The 27,759-nt window shown below is 35.9% G+C and overlaps 2 protein-coding genes across 2 annotated transcripts; both read left to right on the top strand.

The window, feature by feature from the left end:
* Positions 1-650: 650 nt before the first annotated feature.
* LOC124633194 (E3 ubiquitin-protein ligase SMURF2) lies at positions 651-10,105 on the top strand. The gene is made up of 12 exons (XM_047168345.1): positions 651-821; positions 927-965; positions 1,176-1,317; positions 2,326-2,426; positions 2,829-3,087; positions 3,370-3,582; positions 4,232-4,371; positions 5,615-5,847; positions 6,385-6,570; positions 6,831-7,070; positions 7,286-7,473; positions 7,680-10,105. Exons 1-12 carry the CDS (start codon positions 767-769, stop codon positions 8,326-8,328), a joined length of 2,445 nt encoding a protein of 814 aa, XP_047024301.1. The 5' UTR covers positions 651-766; the 3' UTR covers positions 8,329-10,105.
* A 2,153-nt stretch (positions 10,106-12,258) lies between these two features.
* Positions 12,259-27,704, top strand: LOC124633112. The gene is made up of 4 exons (XM_047168209.1): positions 12,259-12,556; positions 21,821-21,952; positions 23,710-23,896; positions 25,005-27,704. The coding sequence occupies exons 1-4, from the start codon at positions 12,382-12,384 to the stop codon at positions 25,060-25,062; spliced, it is 552 nt and encodes a 183-aa protein (XP_047024165.1). The 5' UTR covers positions 12,259-12,381; the 3' UTR covers positions 25,063-27,704.
* Positions 27,705-27,759: the final 55 nt, after the last annotated feature.

The raw sequence follows: 27,759 nt of genomic DNA, 5'->3' as shown, positions 1-27,759 counted from the left end.
AATGTATGGCATAAAAATTAAAAATACGTTTTTAGAAATACAGAGACTAAGTTCAAAAACTTAAACATACCTAAAAACGAATATTTTAGAAGTTAGATGTATTTGAAATCTCCAAGAGCGCCATGGGACACACGATATTTATACGTCCTCTTCAGGTTTATTTTAAATATAAAAAGAACTATCCACTTTTTATGCTACATATCGATTTAATTGTACATTAAAATATATACCTAAATTAATCAAAAACTCACTTTCACACGTGCCATATAAAAAAATCAAAATAAAAATGTTTGAATGTGTGGGACAGGCCCATTTTGCTAGGGTCAAGTTTTCTGAAAAACACCCGGTGTCGGTGTTCGGTTATTATATAATTAAGAGTAAAGTGAAGAATATTTTGATTATCAGTTGAATACAGCAGTATGGAGACTATCCCTTCGTATTAAAGGGTTTCTCTGAAAAGGGTCTTATTATATTTTTATCAGTCCCTGATTAATTAGGTTGATTCCGTATCTCTACCCTCCATAGAATCAAGCCACAGATTAAAATGGAAAGGAACACATTCGTTCATGTGCTACCCAGCTGAAAAGACATTGTATCAAAGCGTTAACAAAATTAAGTCTGCGAAAAAAATTAGAGCCATAATAAATAATTTAGTTCATTCATTCATTCAACGAAATAAAAATGGTGGTCGAAAGTTTATGTGAAAATCGTATGAAATCATTTTGAAATTTATTTTATCCAGATGTTTATTCCATAGTAATAAAAGATGTCCACTCCCGTTTCAAACCGCAAATACGGAGCACAAAAAATACGCCTGACTAGTTAGTATCTGGTTATCCAACCATTTCCGCTACTTGGTGTGAATATTTAGCTACGAGTATGTAATGCATTCTTTGTAATTAACTCACTTATTAATTTGTTTTTAGTTCTATGTGCGAGGAATTTGGTCAGGAGGGATCTTTTTCGTAAGTACTGTTTAACTCATGTACTAGTGTAAAATAATTAAAATTCAATTGAGTATGTTTTCAAGGTGAGCACCACACGACCTGCTATGAATTTATATGAAAATAATAAGTTTGAAGGGATTGCATTGAAAATTCAATTAAATCCAACTATATGCGTGCATTTAATAACCCAGCCTTAATACAGTATTAATCATTACTTATTAATTTTAGGTTTGCCAGACCCTTTTGCAAAAATCTCAGTTGATGGCAGTGGACAGGTGTATTCCACCAATACTGTGAAAGCAACCCTCGACCCAAAATGGAATACACACTATGACCTATACCTAACCAAAGGAGACGGCATTACAATAAGGTACGCTATAGTTAGCATTTAACATGTTTATGAATGTGTTGATGAGTCCTCAAGCAATTAAGAGCTTCATGTTGTCCTTAATTAGAAACGAAATGTTTTAGTATTTAGTATCTTACTCAGAATTGAATGACACACATTCCTTTATTGAGCATGATGGAATGTGGTACTATTTATTTGTCTTGACAAACAACGTTACACTATTACATGAAGTAGGCAGTTTTAATGTAACACAAATATAGCATTAGTCTTGTGACTAATATTGTAACATGTTATTCTTAGTAACTAAGTGTATCTGTTCAAATAATATCTGTGTAGTGAGTTGACCTATATGTAGAGTTTCATTGCTTATCTCACATGATTCTTATCAACTTGTAACATTGCACATCATGTACTGAAACTGAAGTGAAAGTATCATAAGACTGCTGCAGTATGATTATCAATTTACATGAAAGCAGTAACTGATGACAAGCATGATAATTATTTTCATACTAAACTTGTACTTTCACTACTGTAGTATCATTAAACTAAATAAGGAAGTACATATATTGTTTGTAATAAAAATGTTGTGCTCTATAATTACAAGTAACACTAATTAATCATAAGAAATTATAATCTTTAATCAACTTTAATGCTTACATTTTGTTAGATAGCTTGTATGATAAAAAAATAAACAGGGCATGTTTTCCCTATTTTCCTAAAGTTTTAGGCATATCTTGGAAGTACACCTTCATGCATTCATATTTAAATTCTTGGTGTTATCATCATATAAAACTCGTTTCTAAACTAATATTACAAATTGGAATTTATTGTTTGTTTGTAGCAATTTGAATAAGTTTTTCACTGTAAGGAAGTTGCACTATTATTGGATGTAATTTTTTTTGTATTTGACAGTATATATTTTATCTGGGTTTTGGAAGTACTTTCCACAGAACAGCAACTAATCTAATCTATTATATCCATAACCTTCATGAACCCAAATAAGGTATACTAGCATTTGTCTTTTTACAGTGTATGGAATCAACGCAAAGTCCACAAAAGACAGGGTTCAGGATTTCTGGGATGTGTAAGAATACAACCGTCTACTGTACACAAGTTAAAGGACACAGGATGTAAGTCAAATAAAACAATAATTATTTTTTATGAACTATACTATCATGTTCATTTCCTTATTGATCAATTTTTATTCTACTGTTTGCTTGTATTACCAAAAATATTTTTTTTGTTAAACCAATGAAAAACTACAGCTTGACCTGTTTAGTAGGCAGCAATAAAAACCTTTTTATTACAAATATTGTCCACTACCATGTTATTTGAGGTAATTTCAGTTGCATGCATTACATGCAAAATTAAATTACAGAATGCCTAACCTTCACATTTACAATGACCTCTTAGAATCTTTTTAAAAGAAGACTTTATTATTGTATGTACTCGGCACTGGTACATTACAATGTTATAGCATCTTAAATGTGACTATTATCTTTATCACTGTTTAAATGGTTGACCTCATATAGACCAATGTCTGGAGTTATGCGAAGAGGGTTCAGGCGAGACTTGCGGCGTTCGGGGCCAAGTGATAGTGTCACTAGTGTCCCGAGACGCGGCGAGAGGTGAGCCGGCGACGGCGGCCGGGGAGGGGTCCCCGCTAGCGGTTGTGGGCCCCGCCGGCGATGTTCGCACCCCCAGGGACCCACGGGACCAGCCGCCACCACAGAATGGAACGAGGAATCCACTGCCACAGCATTGGGAGGAGCGATTTACGTCTAGTGGCAGGTTATTATTATTTTGTACTCAATACTCAATCATTTATTGCATTCCACAAAGTGTTTTGTGAAGGTAAATTATAAATTATGAGATCATCATGGACCCTGTCGAGCACAGCAAAGTAAAACTCTTTTCTGTTCGCAATTACAATTTCTAGGTGTATTCCAAATTTCATCTGAATGGGTAACATTTAATTTCATCGCTCAAGTTACTAAATTTTTAACCTTATATTATAGTCAATCAAATAACTTCTCATAACTGACTCATGTGTTATTCCATCGCCATTTAAAGACCGTACTACGTGAACCACGCGTCCCGACGCACTCAATGGGAACGGCCGACATGCGAGGGTTCGGCGCCTGTCTCGCCGGCGGCTTCCTCCCCTCCCTCCTCCCCGACCCCGGCAGCCACCCCTTCCACGCCTGCGTCACCGGCTTCACCATCCTTACCAGTGTCACCGGCTTCCGATACAGATGTCAATCATGCGACTTCCATTTCTCTAAGGTTTGTATTCTTGTATTGTTCTTGGATTGAATATTGCGGTAAAGATGTTATGAATGAAGAAAATCTGTTGATGAGGAAAATTTATATTTAAAGCTGTTACATACTCTGTAATCATAATTTAGCAAAGTTTTAAATTGTTTGGTAGTATTGTTTTCGAACCCAGAAAAAAAAATCATGCAGCGGCCTATAATGCACACATGCTTGTGGTTCGATGTTTAGTTGAAAGCATAATAAACAAACATTCATACATACCTATGATGATATTATGATGCACGTCAACATAGTCGCTGAAATTCTACGTAGCGTGATGTTACTTCTATTCAATGTGACAGAGTAATATAGTAAACACTTGTGTTTTGATGTCATCTATGGAGTTTTGTTGCTGGTTCTTCTCCTTGAAACCAGGGACCTAGATATTGATGTTTCTTAAGAACTATATGAAATAAGCCGGTCTTTCCGGTTTCACCCACGTCCCGTGGGAACTACTGCTCTTACCAGGATAAAATATATAATGTAAGATAATGTAACTTCCTAATGGTGAAATAAGTTTTAAAATCGGTCCAGTAGAGTTTATCCTTTACAAACAAAGTTTTCCTCTTTATAATATTAGTATAGAAAAGCCTCTGACTTTGTTCTTTTTATGTTTCAGGCCAGAACCACAGCCGCAGACAGCGGTAAGATCCCGCATCCCTACCGCGGCGTCTCCGCCCTCCAGCTCAGCCGCTAACCCGACGACGCCTACCACGCCCTCGACGCCTATAGCCGCTACTGACTTACCACCTGGTTACGGTAAGTTTCTTTATACAAGAGGGGTGCAAATTAGTAAAAAAATCTAGTATATAAATAACTAGCTTCCGCCAACTGTATCAACCGCATCCCGAGGGAAATACTTTCCGATGCTGGATAAAAAGAAGCCCGTACCTTATTCTGTTGTAAAGGCTTTCCGTGAAAAAGGAGCAAATATTCATACAAAGTTGTATTAGTAAGGATGGTTTTCCCGACCTTCCCATGACTCACAATTACTAAGGTCAATGTAAGGGAAATGACATGTTATATTTTTTGTCTTCCAACTAGTTGCAATGCAGATTTGCAAAAACCTATTATTATACAAACACATGATTTGCTTATGTCATTATGAGTGTTCAATAGTGTTCATATCCAAAACAAGGTTATTTATTGTTAGAGACTGACAATAATGACCTACACAGAATAACAATGTTCCTGTCATACATATAGTTGCGAGCTGTTTTTACATTCTTTTCATAATCATGTAAAATCTACACTTATAGTATTGACCATGAGATGTCTGTAATATATTCATGGCCTACGGCTTATCTTCCTGACATTAATCTAATGCGTTTTCAATGAAACAGTGGTCATAAATATTTGAACAATAATTGCTACACAATCCTATCGAATCCTCTACATGGTCTGACGAAGGACGTAATATGTAACGTGCTCATTATAACGCTTATTTGTATTCAATTCGTACGCGCTTGGTGACTGCCTAACAATGTGTAACGATACATTGTTACCGGCACATCGGTCTAGTGGTCGCAAATGTAACTTCCAAGTAAAGAGGCCTTGTATGGTTCCCAACTCAGAAAAAATATGTTTTTTTTTCTTGATGAATCCCTCTGTTTTATATGCATATGACCAGTTTTGGGGACCCCGAGCTCTGTTAAATGAATTTCATCAAAATCGATTTAACCCTTATTAAAGTTCCCGCCACATACTTGAATCTCATGGGCTATTCAGTTGTAAATTCATGCATTCTCTTTATAAGAAAGGTATATTGTATTAGAAGTGTCCAGTAAAGTGACAGATGATATTGATAACTGTCTCCAGGATTTATCTTAATACCAAGATACATCTAAATCGTTATCCGCATGAACATCCATTGATAGCTGCAACAATTGAAAAATGGCTTTGTTGTTTGTAACCGACTTCTCAAAAAAGAAGGAGCTTATGAATTCGGATGTTTATATTTTTGTTATACCATATAGGTAAAAAAATCCTTTGTCCATTCCAGAGATGCGAACAACAGCCCAAGGCCAAGTATACTTCTACAACTCTGGCACGGGCGCGTCGACGTGGCACGACCCGCGCGTGCCGCAGCACCTGCGCCACTGCGCCGCCGCCGCCGGCCCGCTGCCGCCCGGCTGGGAGATGCGACACGCGCCATCAGGACGGCCTTACTTTGTGGACCACAATAATAGGACTACGCAGTTCACTGATCCTAGGTTGGCGCTGTCGGCTAGACTTGTGAGTTTTGTTCTTTATTTGAAACTAGCTGATCCCGCGAACTTCGTACGTTTAAAAACCTTCCCTGGACCTCTCGAAACATTTTAAAACCAATCGCCCAGCTATTCACGATTTTTAAATAAGACAAGAATTGATTTCGACTGGTGTTCCTTATTTAATATTTCGAATTTTTTGTTGGACTCTGTGGATGAGTTCTAGGATATGAAATTTATAGATTGTTTGTAACCGCTTATTCCATCTGCCAAGGGTGTTGGCTTCTAGTCTGACCGGATGCAGCTGGAAACCAGTGCTTTACATGGAGCTACTGCCTATCTGACCTCTACAACACAGTATCCGAGCAACACGATACCTTCTGGCTTCTGACTACCCACAACAACTGCCAGATATGTTCAAATGACAACTGCTCTTACCGTGGTATATGAGCAATATCAAACAAGTTATGGGCACACACAGCGCATATTAGCAGAAAGCGATGTAACACTGCAAGCTATAGATAATTCGTACTGACTGTTTTAAAATCTATAATACAATTTGCAGCCACAACCGGACCCCGTGACAGTGGCGCCCCCAACGCCTGCCGCGGCCACTCCGGCACAATCAGCGACTGAACCGTTAGACCCTGACGCATTACCGAAATATAAACGAGACTTAGCTGCTAAGGCCAGGGTGCTGAGAGCTGAGCTGCAGGCATTGCAACCGCAGACTGGACATTGTAGGATAGAGGTATGTAGCCATAATAGGGCGTAACAAAGCTCATAAGGGCTGATTAAAAAGTAACTTATGGCATTACTCGATAAATAAGCTATCGGACACTGATCCAATGACAGATTTAATGGTTTGAGATTTGCACATTCAACTGTGCTGCTTTTACCATCTGAGTATTCAACAAATTCGAGTTATATTCACTCAGCAGAAAATTATCTGATATAATTTCGATATTTACCAGTTATGTACGTACTTTATATTTTGTTACAAATCCTCAGGTATCACGTAACGAAATACTAGAAGAATCGTACCGGCTCGTAATGAAGTTACGAGGCAAGGAGCTGCGAAAACGTTTGCTGGTGAAGTTTCGCGGCGAAGAGGGACTTGACTACGGCGGCGTGGCGAGGGAGTGGCTTCATCTGCTGGGCAGGGAATTGTTCAACCCGCACTATGGGTTGTTCCAATACGCGAACGCGGGCGACGATCGATATGCTCTGCAGATTAATGCCGATTCTGGGGTAAATATTGAGGAATTTTAAGAAATATATAAAAAAAGATCTCTACAGCTTGTTATCAGGAAAAAAAGTATTAAGTATGTTATTACTTTTTATTTAGGTGTTCTCTCGGGTCCAATCTTATTTTCCATTTTGATGAAAACTTTTACTGTAGTCCTAAACCTATGTATCTTAAAATTCACAAACTAAGGTTACTTACTCTTCATATCTGTTCACAGGTGAACCCAGAACATCTGTCATACTTCCACTTTGCCGGGCGTATTCTCGGCGTGGCTCTGTTTCACGGGCACCAACTGGACGCGGCGTTCACTGCGCCATTCTACAAGCAATTGCTCGGCAGACCGATCACATTGCGCGATATTCGCGACGTAGACCCGGAGTTACATCGCTCACTGTCCTGGATGTTGTGAGTACACTGAAAATGTTAATTTCGTTAAACCGATATTTTAAATGCAAGTGTTTGGGTGCTTGTGACGCTTTCAACGGTTGGATAAACTGACGTAACTGTTTACGGCATTTGATCGATATGATGTAAATATAGTACTTATTAGCTAAGTTTATTTCATGCAAAGTAAATGGAATTAAAATAAATTACTTTGTATATAATTTCAGGGAAAACAGTATTGCCGGCGTGATAGACACAACATTTTCGGTGGAATGCTCTTCATTCGGGGCAGTCCGCAGCGTAGAGCTACGTCCGGGCGGCGCCAACGAAGCCGTGACGGACGCCAACAAGCGCGAGTACGTGCGGCTGTACGTGGCGCATCGCTTCACACGCGGCGCCGAGCGGCAGTGGCTGGCGCTGCAGCGCGGGCTCGCCGACGTCATCCCGCCGCAGCTGCTGCGCCCGCTGTCGCCCCGCGACCTGCCGCCGCTGCTGGCCGGCCGCGCCGACCTCGACCCCGCCGACTGGCGCCGCCACACCCGCCTCAAGCACGTCACCCCAGACGCACCCATCGTGGCCTGGTTCTGGGAAATCGTTGAAGAATTCGATGCCGAGATGAGAGCCAGGCTGCTACAGTTCGTCACCGGCTCCCGACGAGTGCCCCTCGCCGGGTTCCGAGCGCTACAGGGATCGACCGGCGCGGCAGCTCCGCGACTATTCACCCTACACCTGGTAGCTGACGCGTCTCCCGACTCGCTGCCTAAAGCGCACACTTGCTTCAATCGTCTCGATTTACCACCCTACCCGAACAAAGAGAAACTTCACGACAAACTCAAACAGGCAGTGCTCGAAACGGCTGGCTTTGCCGTCGAGTGATACAAATATTATAAATACGTGGTCTTGCTTACTATCGGATAAAAAAGGATATTAAAGAATTTAATTCAAAATGTGTTCATATAAAGCCTAACAGAATTTATGTATTTCGGGGATTGTACGTGTAAATAGGTTGGAGATTAGGTTGGGTACTAAAGAAACTAGTCCGGATTGTTTTGGGTATATAGATAAAGACAGTGATAATGAGACTGAGGAATTTCTAGATGAGATGACATGACAAAAACTGCCATTGAAAGCTCCACTGAAGACAGTTAGTTTCACACGAAATCTTTATTGTTGATTGATAAATGTTAAACCAGGCCATGTGCGACTCATTTATTTAAATTACTAACATATTTTTATTTAGTTAGGCCTTATTCTTTGTCTTCTGCTGCTAAAATAAAAAATAAAAACTATTAATTATTTACAAGGATAAGTGGATCTTCAGTAAGGTGTTGGTTGCACATACGAGGAATTTATGCACATTTAATCGCTTTATGGCTAGCTATAATAACGCTCAAATTTACGTTGTTTATTTACTTTTCTTTTTTAATTTAGTATTAACTCCGTCAGATTGTATGATCTATTTATTTACACCAATATTTCCAGTGAAGCAAACATTTATTGGGCTTCCGTATATTTCAATTTTAAATAATTTTAATGAAACAATAGCAATGTTACAACTATAGTTTTCGTGTCTAAGTCGAATTATAAATATAACGGCATAATAACATAAGTTCTATTTTGCATGTACAAAATAGATGGTAATGAATTAGGTATTTGAAATATTTTTGTAGAATATATTTGTATATAATTTTAATGATCAGTACAAATGGAAAATTATGCTGACGTTATGCATGTACACATACTTTAGCATTGTAATTCCTTTGATTTTCGAAATTACGTAAAGGCGAATGCTCATGCTTTGGTGCCTTATTATGTTATTAGAAACATAAGTATCGTATTTCGATGTCAAAACGTGATGGTTTTTATTGTTTATGACTGAATATTCCGCTGTATTCGACTTCGAGCATATAACTTCCAATTTGTATGAAATGTGTATGATAATAATCTTGTATTTTAAGGATAGAACTCGAAAAATCTTCATTTTAATCAAGCTATGTATTATTTATGTATTGGATGTTTTTTACAATTGTTTATTATTTTGATCAAATACGATATTCCATGTGAGAGTCACGTCTATTCTATTGATGTCTTTTGCTGAAAATAGATAACTTAATTCCATAATAGGATAGTATGCAATTATATGAATTTATAAGGCTCAATACATACTAACGCATAGTTGAAATGTGTCACCTATCTATATGATAGCATGTATTTTATCTCCACTATGTATGATCATTACTTGGGTGTACAATGAGACAATGCTTCGACTGTGTCAATATGTTTATGTCACATTTTATTTCGACATAGCGACTTACAATGCATTTACACAGTAAAAAAAACATGCGATTGTGTAAATGTGCCTTTACAGATAGACAAGGAAAATAATTTAAAGGCCTCATATCGAAGATAATGTGATTTTATGTCTTTTAAAAGTCCTATGTCGAATAAAAGAAGAAATGCGTTGAGCCTCTGACGTGACTGTAGCTTATTAGGCCTAGATATTATTATTATAGTGTATTAAGAGGATCAGTGCCTTTACCTGTTAAAATAAATGACTCTAATTATAAATCAGCGACTGTCTAGTGATATAAAACTATTTATTAGTGATAATGAATATTTAAAATTATAACTATTACACTATTTTTGCAAAATATATTGATTTTCATTTCATACCCGCTCCCGCTAAATATATCACTCGCTTTCTGAAGGAACCACTTCCTGCACCAAGATATGTAAATGTCGAATTCCACACGTCGGGCTACACAACAATTACCCTGACGAGTAAGCTATATGACTGCAAAGATTTATAATATGTTCAGCAGTTTCGCATACACACACACTCGCACACATACTTTCGCCTTTATAATATTAATTGATTGAAGCGGTTAGAAAAGTTATTTCCCTATTTCATATAAAAATAAAATATTGCTTTATTTTTTTTTATTATCAAGAATGGATTTACCGTCGAACATCCGTGAAGCTCTTGCAAGTCCATTTATTTTATTATCTGTGAACGAATGAATGGAACAAAACTTTCATTCAGTTAGTCAAACGAGAATATATGTTTGATATATAAAAAATACGTTTACATATACGAATTATATATTGATTTGTACAAATCTTTTTCAATTATTAAATTTTCAAATGCAATTTCCTGAATATCAACGACTTTTCTCTTCTGTTAACAACAAATATAAAACACAGCACTAATTCAGATAAACCCATGATAAACCACTCTTATTAGTCTGTGCAGATAAATAAATCGTTGCTCACCATTGACATATAAATAAAGGGACAGGAAATGTCACGAAAAAAACGTGCACACCTACTGTCAGTCTGCAGTCGTAACTAAAATGGCTGCCATTACTAGGGTTGTACCGCTACCGGATTCAACAAATATCGATATTGTATTCTAGTTAGAAGTATGTACGAGTCTTACTGGGTGCATAAAAATAACCGAGTATAAATAATCTCTTCGTCATAGAACTAACTATCACATTAACTTCACTGATACTAATAACCTCAACAACATCAACCAAATGGGAGGAGTCATTTCAGTAGGGTGATACCTTTGAAAAAAAAAAATAAACAGGCAAAGTAATTATTTATTATTTCAAATAGCCCTATGAAAGTTCTTTCACGTCAGACTAGTTGCAGGGTGCCAAAGATTCGGTCCTATGAAGAAGAATCCGCAAGAAACGCCATAAGGATACTCTCTTAAAAAAAAAAAAATAATTTAAAATCGTTTTCAAGCTATTCATAAGAAAGTTATATAATGCAAATGGAGCTAATTATGTATTAATCGATTGTACAAAACAATTTTAGTGCTAAGAAAAAAATATTTATACAATTCGAAATCTATACTCGGTAACTAAGTTCTCAAGCAAACATTGCAACTTGCATTCCGATTTGCTCGTCTGTGCGGAAGCACTGCCGTGCCCGTGGTCGCCGTAGAAGCATCATGTGAAAATAAAAAGGCAAAACATATTATTTTCAATAAAATATGTCTTTAAAATCCTGAATTTTATAATACGCCTTTTTAATCAAAATGTTTTTAACTGATGTTTTGTTGAAAATAATACACAACTCTGAGGGCTCAGTGTCTTAGGGACAGTAAGTTCTGATGTTAAAATTTGTAAAAGCAGACTTATTAAGTGGATATTATATCGATACTATTATGACAACTGCACAGCACTATGCCAATATAACATGTTATTGTAAACAACATTTATTTCTAAATATAGGTTTTTATACAGAAATAAACCAAAATATAAGTACTTTCACCATCAATTCATGTTCCCGTAACATATTTTTTATAAAATGTGAATTATTTTATGTAGTTTCTAGCAAAAATAGGTTCCTAACCTGTGTAAAGACAATCCAGCTTGATTTTGGTGCTTCCTAGCACCACACTTCACAATACAACACATAGGCATATTCGTTGATTATTTCACTATTGAAATAGTAAAGTCTTAAAAGTAAACACGAGTGATATTCTATAAAATAGCAAAAATAAGTCACGAAGAGCACCTATTTGACAGCACAACTACCATGACATATATGGCCAGATATGGCACGCAGAAGGATTTCAAAAGTAAATGTCACCATTTTACGCAATCACAAAAATATTGTTGTCCCTGTTTTCAAATACACTTATCTGCTTAGAAAGAGTGGGACAGAACTATGTTGCATAGTTTGTTTCATATTTATATAACTATAGATACGTCAATATCAAAACGGCGTCTCCTTAGAATTCTAAGAATTCTAAGCTCGATGTTGCTCACGAATGCATCACGCTACTCTGTAGCGCTGCTAGTAGTCTGTTGTCAGTTGTGTTTACTTGCTTGATCTGCGCATAGTCCTGTGAAGTGCTTTTAGTTATTTTATTACCGAAATCTTTGTTTGCGTGGTGATAATATTGCTTTCAAAATGCCTACGAGTGCAGTTTATCAGCCTACCACAGTGACCTATGAACAGCAACCTACGGATCAGCGATGGAACTGTCCCATCAGCTACTTCTCTCGGCGTATGGCTTCTAGTTGGAACCGAGCCGTATGCATGCGAGTTGGATTATGTTTGGCGGGCAGCACGCTATTTATTATCGGTATGTATAAATCCTCTACTACTGGAGATAATTATTTTGTTGCACACAAGCTTATATTTTGTAAAATAAACGTAAGCAGTCGTCAACGATTGCATAAAACTGCAACAACCCAAGCGCATTTCATAAAATTCGTGACGATATTTGGTTTTCATTAATTAAGTTTATTTATATATCCACTATTATCAATTCAAAATACTATTGTTCTCATAATTTCCTTAAGTATTCCGAGAATATTTTCAATATTCAATTTCTAATAATCATTGAAATTCTAATTCATTAATACTTCAGGCGAATTCTTAGTAATTTTGAAAAATTCTAATAAGTTTCCAGTTATAAATAATTCTTTAAAGTAAGATAAGATTAAAGAAATAATTAGTTTTGCTTGTTTATCCAATCTATATATTTTTTAATTGATGTCCATATCAATAAATATGTTAATGTAGAGTGCAGTTATTAATCTACAAGCTACAGTATCAATCTTTTTTGTCTAAATGATTATCCAATGAAACCTTTTGTGAATAAGCGACTAGAGACCTAGTAAACCACTTATGTATCTAAATAACAAGCAGTACAATTAAATTATATCGAAAACTTTTTGATGTTTAATTTTTTAAGAAAAAACTTTTTCAGCACTTTCTATCAAAATATCGGAAAATTACTTCAGGAATCCCTGAATGCAACGTGCATTCATCAAGTTCTCATAATCCAACTTTATGATATATTAGTGTCCATCAGCGTAATCACCCACATTCTGAGTGGAATACTTCCATAATCTTTATAAACAGTAGCTTATGTTTATTCCAATGTACTGCAAAGTTTTATCAGAATACATTCAATAAGCATTAGTACAAATGTGGGTTTACACTAAATATCACATACCTACCTATTCATAGTTACATTTTAACTGCAATAATTTATGTGGACTGTTTATTATGTCATACAAAGCCACAAAGTGTTAATAGCTACATATTGAAGCCAATATTATTTATGTTTTAAAAGTAAACTAACAGATGTCTTGTGTGATTAATCATGCAATCATTATTGTCATGCGTTATAGACTAGAAGAACTGTCTAGTTTGTGTCTACTTTGTTTTATTTGTTAAATATGTTTATGGCAGATGTAATTTAAATACTTTAACATTTTACATCTGTTTACTACTGATTGTTAATTAGATATGAATCAATATAGCCATGAATTATTTGGTACCTTCATACTTTATTCATTGCTCCCAATCTTGTTTGATTCAATTCAATAATTCAGTGCTCATAATAAAGTAGGCCAGTCATCACTCAGTTGAGTGGCAAAATATCGCTTTATTTTATTATTAGCTGTTCCCGGGATCTGTCCACCAGTGCTCCAAAGGAAGTTCTTCATTCAACCTTCCTGATAAAATTAGGCTAGTTGTTTCCCAGGCTCTAGTCTAGATTATCTGTGCAACAACTTTAATTTCATTTTGTTCCGTACTTATCGCATGAAAGAGCAATAGACAAACAGAAAGAGTTACTTTAATCTCAGGAACTACTGGCACAGATACTACTGTTCCATTTAAGTGTTCAATGACCCATTTATCCAGATGCGTGCAATAGTTCCTAGGGACACGCATTTATCAGCTAGTTATAATAAATGTTCGTGTTCGTCGTCAATAATTACGACAATACTGTATTGCTGAAATGAATGACGGCCTTTTATTCTCACTTGTAGTAAATTATTACCGGTCATAACCAATTCCATTTCCGTGCCTCCTTACTTATTTATTCGAGAGCCGTAACTATTCCCTACTATGTACCTACTTGAGTACCCATATTGTACTCACGTACTGAATCATTATGTATTACCACGGCCACTATTACTACAACAGATTTTATTTCCTCCGTGCTATTATGACTGACGGACAATTTCCGTATTATAACAGTACGTAGTTCACAAAAGGCGCATGTAGCCATACGAGGATTCGATACGCAGATAAAGGTGCAGAACTATACGGTTTCACGATTAGTATTCTTTGGATGAACCTTGAATAGCGATTAAATTTATCTGTTATGGTAAGGCGTGGCGCAATTACCGTAACGTGTGGTAATATTACCTCCTTCCCAGTTTCCCGAACTCCTAATCCTATGTCCTTCACATGTATGAACCTATAAGACGTAAGCCGTCGACCTGTGATACCACACGAGTAAAAAAACGTTTTTACTCATTTGCCTGTACCATTTAAATCTTATGACGTAATTTTGCCAAAACTGGTTTTCTATAATATCAACGGTTGCCAGGTGGTAACTGGTAATCGCCCCTCTGAGTAATTGCACTACCTAAATGTACATAATTTGTTTTGTTTTAAATCTTACAGTTACATTAAAAAAACTGTAGTAGGTACCTAAAACGTTAAACAATTAAAAGATAAACACGAACTAATTAATTTTAATTACAATCTAATTGCGCTATCTTCAATCGATTACAAAAATAATTTCTCACAATCGTGCTGCTGCATCTTAAACGGCCTCATCGGGGCTGTTAATACTATTATTGAGCTTCGTGTGAGGGAGGGGTATTTTTTATCTGGTGGCGCACGCTACGGGTGCACGAGTAGCATCGATAAGCATAGGGACACGAAAAAAGTATCGATGCTTTGTGGTATCGAGTACATTCCAGTTCGATACCGATACTTTTGTACTCGATACTTTGCATTCGATACTTTTACTCAATAAGTACTTTTTCCCAGGTATCGTATCGAATGAAGAATTTAATTTAACTGCGCTTTCTAGCTCACTCGTTGAAAACTTTTTAAGACATTCGTCTTAAAAAAAGAAACGACATTTGATTTCTGGAGCCACCATAAGAAGTTGGCACACACTAAAAAACAAAATAATAAAGCAAGTTCTTCATCTTCATCACAGCCTGAAATTTAAGGATGAATTAAGCTACTACTTATCGGCACAGGTTTCGCCACTTTCAGTAGATCCCTTAAAACAATGGGAAGATATGAAAGTAGTATTCCCAAAATTATATAAATTGGCACGAGAATGAATATATATATCAATCCCTGCGACGTCAGTACCTTCAGAACGATTATTTTCTGAAGCACGAAGTACCATCACAAAAATTCGAAACCAAAAGGCTCAACAAACTTCTATTTTTAAGTGACTACGGAGGAGGAATGGGATCTTTAATCTACTACGCGGGTGAAACTGTGGGACACTGCTAGTTTTTAGCATACCTCAAATAACTTAATATTGTTTCCTTTTGCAACATTTTCGATTTGTTTCATTCATTCCATTTTCCATTTTTCTATTATTCTATTAAATTTGTGTACCAATACCATTTGTTTTTTATGTCCTGCTGAACTGAAGTAAAACTGACATTATTTACTGACTGATATTGACCTAGCAAATTTTGACCTAAAAAGTACTCGATACCTTGAAGTATCGATACTTTTGTTTCGATACTTTAATGAGTACGATACTTTGTTATCGATTCTACTCATGAGTACGGTATCGATACTTTTGCTTCGATACCGTGTCCCTAGATAAGCATCGATTGCGTAGAGTACACATACGCAATGAGCGGTGGTAGTCGTAAAAGGTATCGGGTGTCCGGTGTGCGCGGCGCTTGCGCCGGTCGCCGGTGACGGTGACTCATCCGGTGGCTGCGTGCGCCGTGATCTGATCACGACGAACCATAGAAAGCGAAAATATAGACAGCACTTTGAACCTTTTTTTTTTCGTCTGTAAGAGCAGTCACACTGTATGTAGTAGGTAATTGCTGTGATTGGTAAGTGTGATGAAGCTTTTACGATTGCGTGAACGAGGCAATTTGTGAGCGGGCTTTTAGAAAGCTTTAAAAAAACTTAAATTGTTATCGTGCAAGAGGACGTTATCATCTCTATTTGTTTTTTATTGACAGAAACACAAACTTTGAGAAAAACGTAAGTTCTAAACACCCAGCATACATTATTCCACTAATTAACACCATATTGTTTATTCATTACATAAACGTTATATAAAAACTGCAGATCTAGTAGAATTCGATGTCTATGTTGTTTAATGGAACAGGCATTGCAAACGAAGGTCGACAAACTCCACTGAGGCTCGACTGCCATGACGTTTCCGTAATAGGTGCTTTATTCACTTCCACTTTGGTCCTTGAACACGCCACACACGTACATGGTCAAGAGAATGTACCAAACGATTCTGTCTGATAAAAGTAAAGATAAAAATGGACATCAGCAGCCTCTCGTAAGGGTAAAATTTTGAGAAGAAAGCAAGTGCCGTGCTTTTGTAAAAGCTGTGATCGAAGAAAGGTTAAAGTTCCTTGTTCCTGGACATAATAGAAATCAACTGCAGAAGTGGTTTTCTATTATATCCAGGAAATAGTGTTGTGTGAGTGACGTATAAATACGTCTCTCCCTGTTGACCAAAAGATCTCTTAAACCTTTCGCCTGCAAACAGCATTTGGTTTTATAAAAAATCGTACATACAACACTTTGACTATATTTTTTATCAAAACATTTTCACTAAAATTCCTTTCTATCATTATCAAAACGCTGTGGGACGTATGAAGAAATTGCGTAAAAAGCTAAACGACAAAAAAGGCTTTTGTAAGAAGCGACGAATCGAGAGTTTTGGCCATCGAATGACTCCACAGCTCTCGTAACTTAAACGTGAAGCGGAGGATAGTAATGGCTTTCCTCGCCCGTGGGCGAATACGAGACCCGTTGTCGTAACACACCAACATTCAAGATCTAACAATAAAATTTTTAATAGATTTCAAGCTTCAATGTTAACAGGTAGTTGCCAGGTAGTAAAATTATTCTTAGTCAGATATTCTTGTTATTATCCAAACAGCAGCTATTTCAAATACAATCTTGTGAATCTCATAAACTTCGCTGGTATATCGAATCGCGGCACGAGGACTGTGAGTATTCCAAATTGGGGTACTCCATGGGGAAATTTCGACTGGTTCCTAGCAATAAGATTACCATAATTATGGGAGTATCTTCACCGGCGTTTCGATTTTAAATAGTACCCCTCGGCCCTCTGCCTTCCTTTTCGGTCAATATATGCGTGATGTTGTTTTAGAAATCACAATAGAGCCTTTAGAACCATTATGTTGCGTAGGTCTCATTTGAGGATTGAGCATAAACCGTTGTGGCGACAAAAACTGGATTGTGTCAGTGGGTATGGTAGACAATGCAAATGGAATATGAAATTGTTTCTAAGTAGCTACGGATTACTGCGCGGGTGTGTATTGTTCTAGTTCCATAGCGGGTGAAAGCCGTCGAGTGCTAATGAATCACTAATGTGCAAGCTGCCCACTGCCTTAACCTACTCCTTCCGCTGCAGTGGCCCATTTTCGCAACACTCCGGGCGACGTAGAACCTCGATCGAAACCAGTTTTAAAACGCTTCGATTCGTGTCCGACAGTTCTGTATCTAATAGAATAAGAGCACGGTTACGTCATGCCTGTGTTTTTTTGCATCCTCAAGTTCATTTAACTTCAGATTGCTATCAAATTTAATAAGACTTATGTATGTCGGTATATGATACAAGCTGTTTCTTAATCTCGTCATTTTATACAACAATTGGAACCTTCGATTCCCTTATTTACAATGTTTAGTACCAATATAATATGTACAGCTTGACCGTTCACCACAATCCACCTGTTTATTTCCGTAGGATGTCGTCCCACGCCAGCAACAAACCGCTTACTTGATTCAGAATAATTCAAAACAAACCAGTAGTAAAGATATAATTTACATCATTTGAGACCTTTATACATACTTATATGTATGCACCCATATATTTCGTTCGATAGATCTATCTATCAAATGAATTACCACCTTGTTTTTTAACCCCATCAAGCATTTGAAACTACACATATTTTTATTCTCAGTTCTATTAATTGTTTAAAAACTATAAAGACCCGGTATCAGTAAAAAAAAAATACTTTGTGTTTTATAAATACGTTGTGCACGTGCACTACCTGTAAAACACTTAATGACATAACTTTACTAATAGACTTACATCATAGTTTTGTCAAGCCATTCGCTGCTAAATATTAAACAATCTAAAATTTTCTTATAGACGCTTTATCTCTTCATTTTTTTGGTAGTAGAGGAAATATTGTTTTTGTTTCAGATAAATTGCTCAGAAAATGTAATTGTTAATAGTCTCCACGTTATTTGTATCATAAATCGTATTCATAATCATGTCCATGAAAATTAGCAGGCATAGGCAACAACAAGTTTCTCTTTCTATTATAATGTAAACTTGCTCTCGATTTTGCTCGTCCAAAGCCCACATGAGCTTCGGTACCTTATAAAGGTAAAGTTTTGCAGTAAAAGCTAAAGTCGTCGACCTTTAAGTATGCTAAAGTTTAAATAAACAAAGCAACGACTAAGGAGATTGAGCTTTAATAAGTAAATACCCAGACAGTATTTTCTCTTACATCGCATTTTGCAATATGCACATTGTCCCATGAAATGGTGAATGTACCAGTTTAATTTAATGATACTAATTACCATAATTACAGGAACTGCATTATTAACAAAGGAAATGAAATTTAATTTGGCCAATTTCCAATGTATTACAAAGTAGCCTATATTATATGACCCATAGGCGCAAATTACCACCTAGCTTCATTTTGTAAACTATTTTCTCCTGGGGTCTGCGTTTTGGTTAATCCGGAGCAGTTATGGAATGGAAACTAAAGGAATCTCACACGATAACCTTTAATGTAATTTATTGTAAGGAAAAATCCATCGGTTTCCCTGAAAATACTACCTAAGCAAGTTTTCAATAACACGATTCTGCAAATTGTTCTATAAATTATAACCTTGCCTTGTCACTGTTTAATCTGATGTTATAGTCTAATTCGCAACATGACCTAGCCGTAACATTTTACTCTAGTAAACCACAACGTGGTACCAACCAACTATTTCAAAGAAGTAAATGATAAGAGAATCTTTCGTAGTTTCCTTAAATAAGGACATTGGGAAAACCCAAAAAAGGGCGCCGTTGAGTCATTGGCGAAAACAGTTAATCGATTCATGCCTCATAATATTAAGAATATTTCCACATTTCGTTATGGTTTACAAGAAAATCAGCAGGTTCTTAATAATCAACAGCAAATTAATTGTCTGAATAATTGGATATACCAAATTAAATTATGTTCAAGCAATCAAGATTCACGACATTTGTACGGATTTTCATTTAGCTCTTTAGACCAAGACTAGTTGAGATTGAAACGAGTCTGTCATCAGGCCTATGATTAACTTCATACAAGTAAATGGTTTACGTCCGGTGAACAGACTTGTCAAGGTGAATCGGTTCCTTATGCGATATTTTAATATCATTATCATTTTAACATAGCTGAATTATACTTAAATTACTGGCACTGGCCTTATGTTTAAAACATTTTATCAGCAGCGGGCCGTAACTAATCCACATGTTTTATGAGTGTACCTGTTGTATAATGTTTTAATCGATTTCAAATACAGTTGCACATGCACATGATAAATTCAAAAAATATATAAAAACTACAATGAATTGTTGGATGTCTAAAGGTTCTATCTACAGATTAAAGTCAATTGTCCCTGAATTCTCTGAAATGATCTAATGAGGTCCTTCCTAACATTGAAGAGTCTGTATACAAGAAACCCCAGTTCAAAGAAAAGTTCTGAGTTACATCTCCATAATAATATCTGAGTTGTGTTGCACGAAGGTATATGAGGCTTGCGTTATTTTGTGGTTCAGTGTACATTATTGCCAAGACTGGTATTATAGTAGGTCTCGTGTTTCTCGTTTTGCGCAAGTCCCAGGTGCGGTTGCAGCCACGAGATGCGGTCGTTGATATTCCTATCTGTGTCGGTTTCGTCTATCGATTCCTATACTTACTCACATGTATCTGTTGTCATGTTGTATCTCAGTTAGATCTAGTATAAATGAGGACATTGTATGAACAAAATTTGCGGATGGTTAGCGGTTTTCTTCCGCGATTATACAATAAAGCCATTCGATTGTGCAAAATATCACGATAGGTAAAAACGGATATAGAATGCCCCAGAATACAATGCCGCATATAAATAAACATTCCTACTTATCTCTGCCAGTTGCAATTAGCATAGAGTATGTACAATACAGTGATTCATTGTATGTACTCATATCACAAGTACATTGACCTGGTGATTTGATTGAGTCTCGTTATATAAAACTGGTTACATGAGCGTGATGCAGGTGTGTCGATAAATAATTTGCGTCAATTCCGCTTAGCCGAACAGCAAAAAAATATTATACTGTAGAGGTAGGGACAATCATATACTTTGAAATGTGATTCAGAGCCAATAAGGACAGCCACTTCTTAAGTTCATAAAATAAACTTTAAAAAAACGTAACTAATCTGATGACAATAGGATACTTTAATATAAAGAAATGTATTACGTATTATATAATAATCATACAAAGAAAGGAAATCCGGTATGGTCTATGCTTAGCTGAACAAATGCCAATCGAACATCTAACGCTTATGGCCATACGGGTGACCCTATCACGACTAAATCTTAGCTTGCCCTTTCTAGTACTTATGACCATCATTCGTGGTCACGCGAAAACATAATATTTTTTAACTGATTTTTAATCTCATTTGCCAATGCAGCATAGAGAAAACACATAGTAAATTATGTGGACATGTACATAGACCTCAACTGAATTTTATCAATGCATGCCAAACACGTCTACTAAAAAGCATTTTATGTGATTCTTCATCTTCGTTTTGTGCTTTTATTTATAAAGGCTGTCCGTTGCGACCATCACCTACATTTCTTTGCTCATACATACATGTTTATTTATTAACTAATAATATAATCAAGCCAAAATCAATATTCTTATTTACTCATTTAAGATGCCAAGAGCGTAGTTTTATTTGGCTAAATATTAGTGGTATGGTAATAAATGCCAATAAATAAGGAAGTCTGATGGTCAAATGACTGTATTCATTATGTCTATATACGCCTTTAAAGAAAAAAACCCTTCATCGGTAAAACGTTGAAACGTTGAACAAGCTTGCTCTAAAATTCTGGAATAGTAATTAAGCCAGATCTCTAATCTAATATCTGTCAATGGAGCTTTCAACGCTTCCAATAAGATTTTTGTATTACAGCTATACGCGAACATTGTTGAAAATGATCCTTAGTTATGTTTAAATTAATAAAAGAATTAAGGGTTCCCATCGTTCTTTCATAATCTTAATTAATGTTATTTATCTATTACCAGGTTTGGTGCTGATCATAGTAGGAGGTGTGAAATTCTCCAACGCCTCTGAACCGGACCCTCACAGCTTCGAAAATGGCGTCGGCGAACTGGTTGCAGGCAGCGTCTTAATATGCTTAGGAATGGTGGCCGGCTGTGAGTATAATACTATATCCTTTAGTTTACTAGCTGAGGCTTACGAACCGCCTTAGATAAATCTAAAACATGCTAGTGTTGTTGGACAAGTTTCTAATCACGGCGCAACTGGATTGCACTTGGTTCCAGGGAAGAAACATCCCTGAACAATTTGTTTCCAAAATTACCTGACTCGATTATCTCAGTGGCATTATTGACAAGGAAAACGAAACTAAGGGATATTTGTATTTTCCCAAAACTAGTACCAAGAATTAGGTCATTCTATTATTAGGTATTCGTTCGACATTTCCGCTACATGAAATAATGAGGGGACACATTACCAGTCATTAGGCCCACTCATTACAAATGCATTTCAAAGAATTTCTTTTGTGTTGAGATAATTTGCCTTACTTGTTACGTGGCCATCTATCAGTTTTGTTTCGATATAGGGGCTCCAATTACTTATCAGATGTACCTCCAATAAAGATTACGAGTGGAGATAACTCTGCAGTTAATATTTTATCAACTGCAGTTATTGGCGTAGCCAATTCAGACTCAAATATGGACATCAAAGTAACATATCATATTACTGACTGAATTTGAATTTATTTATCGACGGCTGTACGTTTTAGAGATGAGATGATATAAGATCAGAAGAAAATAAAGTTTACCTTGAAATTGTCCTCAAAATACCCTTATTTTCTGCATTCGGAGAATAACTTTGAATAAACTATATACATATTTTCTGCGCCACATATTCCAGCCTGGCCAAGCCTCAGCTGACCTTTACGTAAGAATAGATAAGGTCATGATAAGTTGCATTTAAAGAATGATGGCCCACACACCTACCAGGTGTTTATTTTTCTAGCTAAGTTAAAAATATAGGTAAGTATAAGATCCTACTGTCCTGCACGTGATCCGTATCAGATAATGAATATTATGATCCTAAAGAGATGCTGAAATGCAATTCCTCGTATAGTCCAACAACTGCATACATACCTATCTCTAGATTTCCTTAGTATGTACTACCTTGGTAATTTCATTTTCCTTCTTGCAATGAAGGGGCGGCAAAAGATACCACATGACTGTAAGAAAATAATAAAACTCAGGCTTTAATGATATTTCAATATTTAACAACCTCAGTCTAACTTTTTGGATGTAACCTTTGCATAGGAAATGATATGTAATGACTTCTGACGACACAAGGTATTAAAATTGTTAATGAATATATTCGAATGTATTCTAAACTCGTTTAACTTGGCTACCTCTGATGTCATAGTCCAAAAACGGCTATTGCACAACCAATCTCTGTTGATATTTAAGTTGCATAAAATAGGTTTTACTATGTTTTCGCAGGAAACATAATAATAATGTTCTCCACTGTTGCTCTGAACAAAAAGCCCTTTGTATTTCTAATATTAGATACATTCCGCACCATGTGACAATTATGGACGTAGCGAATTCAAGGTGACTGCTTATGTAGCTTCATGATTTCAATTGAATATCTTTGTGCCTACTTGAAGCGAGTTCTTCGGAGATGAAACAATATTATTTCAGACTTGTTGTTTTCCCGCTGTTTCACCTGCGTTCTTCTTCCCGTATCCGGAAAAAATATAGCCATTAGCCTACGTTACTCGGGAATTGGGAATAGTCTGGCTTTCCAACGGTGAAGAATTGAACTGTTTCGGAGCATTTTTAGAACAAAAACATGTTTCCTCTTTATTCTATATTAGCACAGATGTACACATATAAGTAAAAATGTTATAATATTTTTGCAGTATTGGGCATATGGCAATATTCGTCGAGATGGGGCAATGGCAAGGAAGCACCGACGAGTGGTGCCGCTGCACTGACGGCTCTCAACCCTTCGACGGATCCCCTGGTGGCTGCGCAGTACGCGCCGGTCCGTGACGCACCTCCCGCGCCTGATGACGAGATGCGCAATCTAATGGACAACAAAGACTGGTGAGCAATTTCAGATCGATGATGCCGTCTTGTTCGCGTAATTGGAATAGAACTGGGGTTTAGCTTTAGACGATTGCAAGAATGATGTATTGACTCAAGCCTTTCTGATGTCTGGTGTCATAGTAAACAGTTGTTTTAAGAAAACTGTTAAAATTTATGTTGTCGCTGAACTTCGGCCTTAGTTGGATTTTCTCTTCATATGTCTTCCAAATGAATGTTGAGTTTGATGGCACGTTGTATGTTTTGGCAACATATCTTCGCATGTTATTCATTAGCAAACGATGGCGCCACGTCGCTACATACGCTCTGTGCTAATCTCCTCGTTTCGCGTGACACTCATCAAGATGTATTTATAGTTTTACTATTGGGCAGCCGCATTAGTGCCAATCTGAATTAAACTGGCTGAGAAGGTTAACTTCTCTATAAAGAACGTTTAAACAATACATTTTCAATAAAACAATAAGATGTTGCAACTGTTGAAAGTATTCGAATCTAAAGGTGAATCACATTGAGTCACCCCTTAACGGTAGTTAGCGGGCTTGTTAGGGTCGTGATGCTAATGCAACAATAATGACTACCAGCTTATTGTTATAACAGCAGCGGATTTCTTTTGTCAGTATAACTGTGTATTGCGTAGGATCTAAAATGCAATTATGTATTTCAAAATGGTGACTCATCAACTCGGTCAGTCACATACTGGTCTAAATCCAAACTACTGAATAAACACGACAAAACTAGTTTAGTTTGTTTATGAGATTTACGCCTACGTTTCTCCATTACAGTAAAATATACAGCAAATTGAGCTATTTATTACTGAAGTGACTTCTACTGCAAAAAGACACTAATTTGCATGTGAACTTAATAAGATGTTTACTAAAATTATATCAGCACGTTCGCCTGTCTATTGTTACCGATCGGCGCCGTGTTGCGTCGCGGGCCGATGTTAAAGTTCGCGCCATTGTCTTCGCTTGTTTACCTCACGATTCCTAGGGTGTAACGAGACTGATCACACCGACGTATTTGTTCTGGAAACATACCTAACTCGTGTGAGACTAAGCGATTTGTTCAACTTGTACGCTATTGTAACTACGTTGTTTATTGTTTCCAGCCTGAGCAGTGCAGAGGAGAGCGATAAGATGCTGGATGGCAGGCCATCAGTCGCGTAAATACGAATATTTTTTATTATATACGAGATTATTATTACGAGCTTAGGCTAGTCCTAATGTCCCCCTAATTGTGTAATGAACGGTGTTAGAGATGCGTTACAAGTTCTTAGCTAAGCATAAGTAACATAGAATTTATTTTTATGATATTTCATCGCAATGTTTAATGTACCTAATCCGAATACAGTAATGAATCTTTAACGCCGCTCTGTTTCGTGTCCATAATCCATGTTATCTTAAGGTTGCATTTTGGTACAAAGTAAAGAAGTACTTTACAATAAAACACTTTAGCGAATAATTATTTCTGTTATTCGAAAATAACGTGTGCTTGTTTGTGTGGTATCTAAGTTTATATTATTTTATGGTGCACTGTATTCACATTTGGATAATTTTGATATTTTAATTCGACTTATCATACTATCGCGATAGTATTTAATTATTAAGCGGAATGTAATCCTTAAGAAATATTTTTTGTAATGTTAACTTGTCTTTATGATGCAACGGTTAATAAGCATGACAATTTACTTATAATACGTATTGTAAGACGACCCTAAACCCTGACCTTAGAGAATAAGACTTGGGAACATTGCAAACTAATGTTTTTACCATTACTTACATACAATGTATGTATGTAAATGTGTATTTTTATTTATGAGGTCACTTTAATATTTAAGATGTGTTTACGAAGTATTCTTTAAAGTGTCCAGATTGAATATAATCTCACATTATAATCATATGCATTTAAGCGCAGCTACCGTTTATATCATCAGACACCCAACATTATTAGACCTACCGTATTTTTTTTTTGCAATATTGTATCAAGCTTGATAAAATTCGCCCTTATTTTTATGATATAATTAATAAATGACAAGAGGCCAAATTACTGTCCAGATTTATCAAAGTAAGATTAATGATGAGACAATGTATTGATAAATACATTTTAAGGTATCAAATATAACAATTTGAAAGTCCAAAGTATTAAAGATTAAAAATATATTCGAGCAGGATTTAAGAAATCTCAAAATAAGTATTATTTTTTTTCAGAAAAATATTGTATAATTCTGTTTTAGTATTTATATGTCATAGATATTGTATTAGAAATGTCTTTGCTACGGCGGACGTCCTCAAGGATTATTTTCACACCTCATCTAGACCGCAAAAATACCTTACTATTAACTGGATAATTACTGTTCGGAATCGTAAGAGTAGTTTTGTAAATTTAAATGTTCTCAATATTTCTCAAATAGATTGGCAGCATTTGTCTTACGTAATACGTTAATAATGTAGGTACGTTAAATTATTTTTATACAAGGCAAATAGATTTTCTGTGTTAAAATCATGTAAAAGCAATTTATAAACATGTAGCATATAGGGCTTTAATGTAGAATAAAAATCGTATTTTATATTACTTTTTGAACCTGAATATTTCCCTGAATTGTGTTATGAATTTCGCGGTTATATTGGTCAACATGTATAAAAGACATTTTAGTAATAGGTAGACTCAAACGATAAAATATGCCGGTTTATAAAATTAATGTCCAATATTTTAGGTCGTAAAATACATAAAAATCATCGCGAGTTGTATTTCGAGAGCTACAAAAATGTCCACATTTACTTCTAAATGAATAAAAACATTTTTATAGGATTGACCTTGAGTTGAACATCATGTTCAAGTAAAAGTACCGAGTAGCTGCAACGCAAAATCGACACATACATCTTCAGCCTCTAGCTAGTAAATAATTGTCATCATAACTCTACGGTGGGTTACACCATTTAAGTATATTAGCGATAACCTAACCGTTGCCAATGGGTGGCGAGTACGTGGCTGGTTATCGTTATAATGGTGCAACTCACCCTTAGATTATTATTGTTTAATCCATTTATTTTTTGACCGTCCTTAGAGTTAAGTGAGTGGGCCGTGAGGTACTTAGAAAGTTAAGTTTGTCCTAAAATGCATTGTCGAATAGGATGGATGCATAGCATTTAAAATGTTTAATTTCTTACAAATTAAGATATTAATTTATATTGAGCTCTCTTTAAAAATATGTAAATTTTGTCATGAACTTGCAATATTACTACATCACTTATTTACCACTGCTAAATAATCAATTCCTGTAAGTTTATAGTACCTATCGATTTAAGTATTATGAAATACTTAGTGTTAAGAAGCAAGATTTTTTTTTTCACTTTACATGATTTGTTTCTTATTTTTTTCTAGACGCTCATGTCTCCAACCATGTATAAATAACATATTTCCGTTTACAATAATCTGATTGATACATATTTTATAAATTAAATGAATCTATTTTGTTGCTTATTTTTTCTATGTTAAAATTTTATTGATATTATAATAGAAAACATTTTTGTATTTATTTTTCACCGTGCAAAACGGCTTCTTTATGTCCAACAAATGATTAATTGGATTGTTTTTAAATTGTGCAAAGGCATGCAACACAGGCGTTGTTAATTATTTAACGATCATAAATATGGTTTGATAAAATAATTACAGAAATATGAAAGACCGCCTTTATTGACATTGCTTGCGTGGCTATCTTTATTTGCAGGTAATTTTCCGAAATATTATATATTATGTACTTATCAATGTCAATGTTTCGAAGAATCCTGAATAAAGTTATACACTTCAATATTTTAGTTTTATTGGATTATGCCTATATCAGCATCGGGAGTCGCTGGAATATT

This window comes from Helicoverpa zea, chromosome 9, assembly GCF_022581195.2.
Source record: "Helicoverpa zea isolate HzStark_Cry1AcR chromosome 9, ilHelZeax1.1, whole genome shotgun sequence".
NCBI lineage: Eukaryota > Metazoa > Arthropoda > Insecta > Lepidoptera > Noctuidae > Helicoverpa > Helicoverpa zea.
Note: the sequence above shows the minus strand (reverse complement) of the source record. Positions and strands in the feature narration are given on the sequence as shown.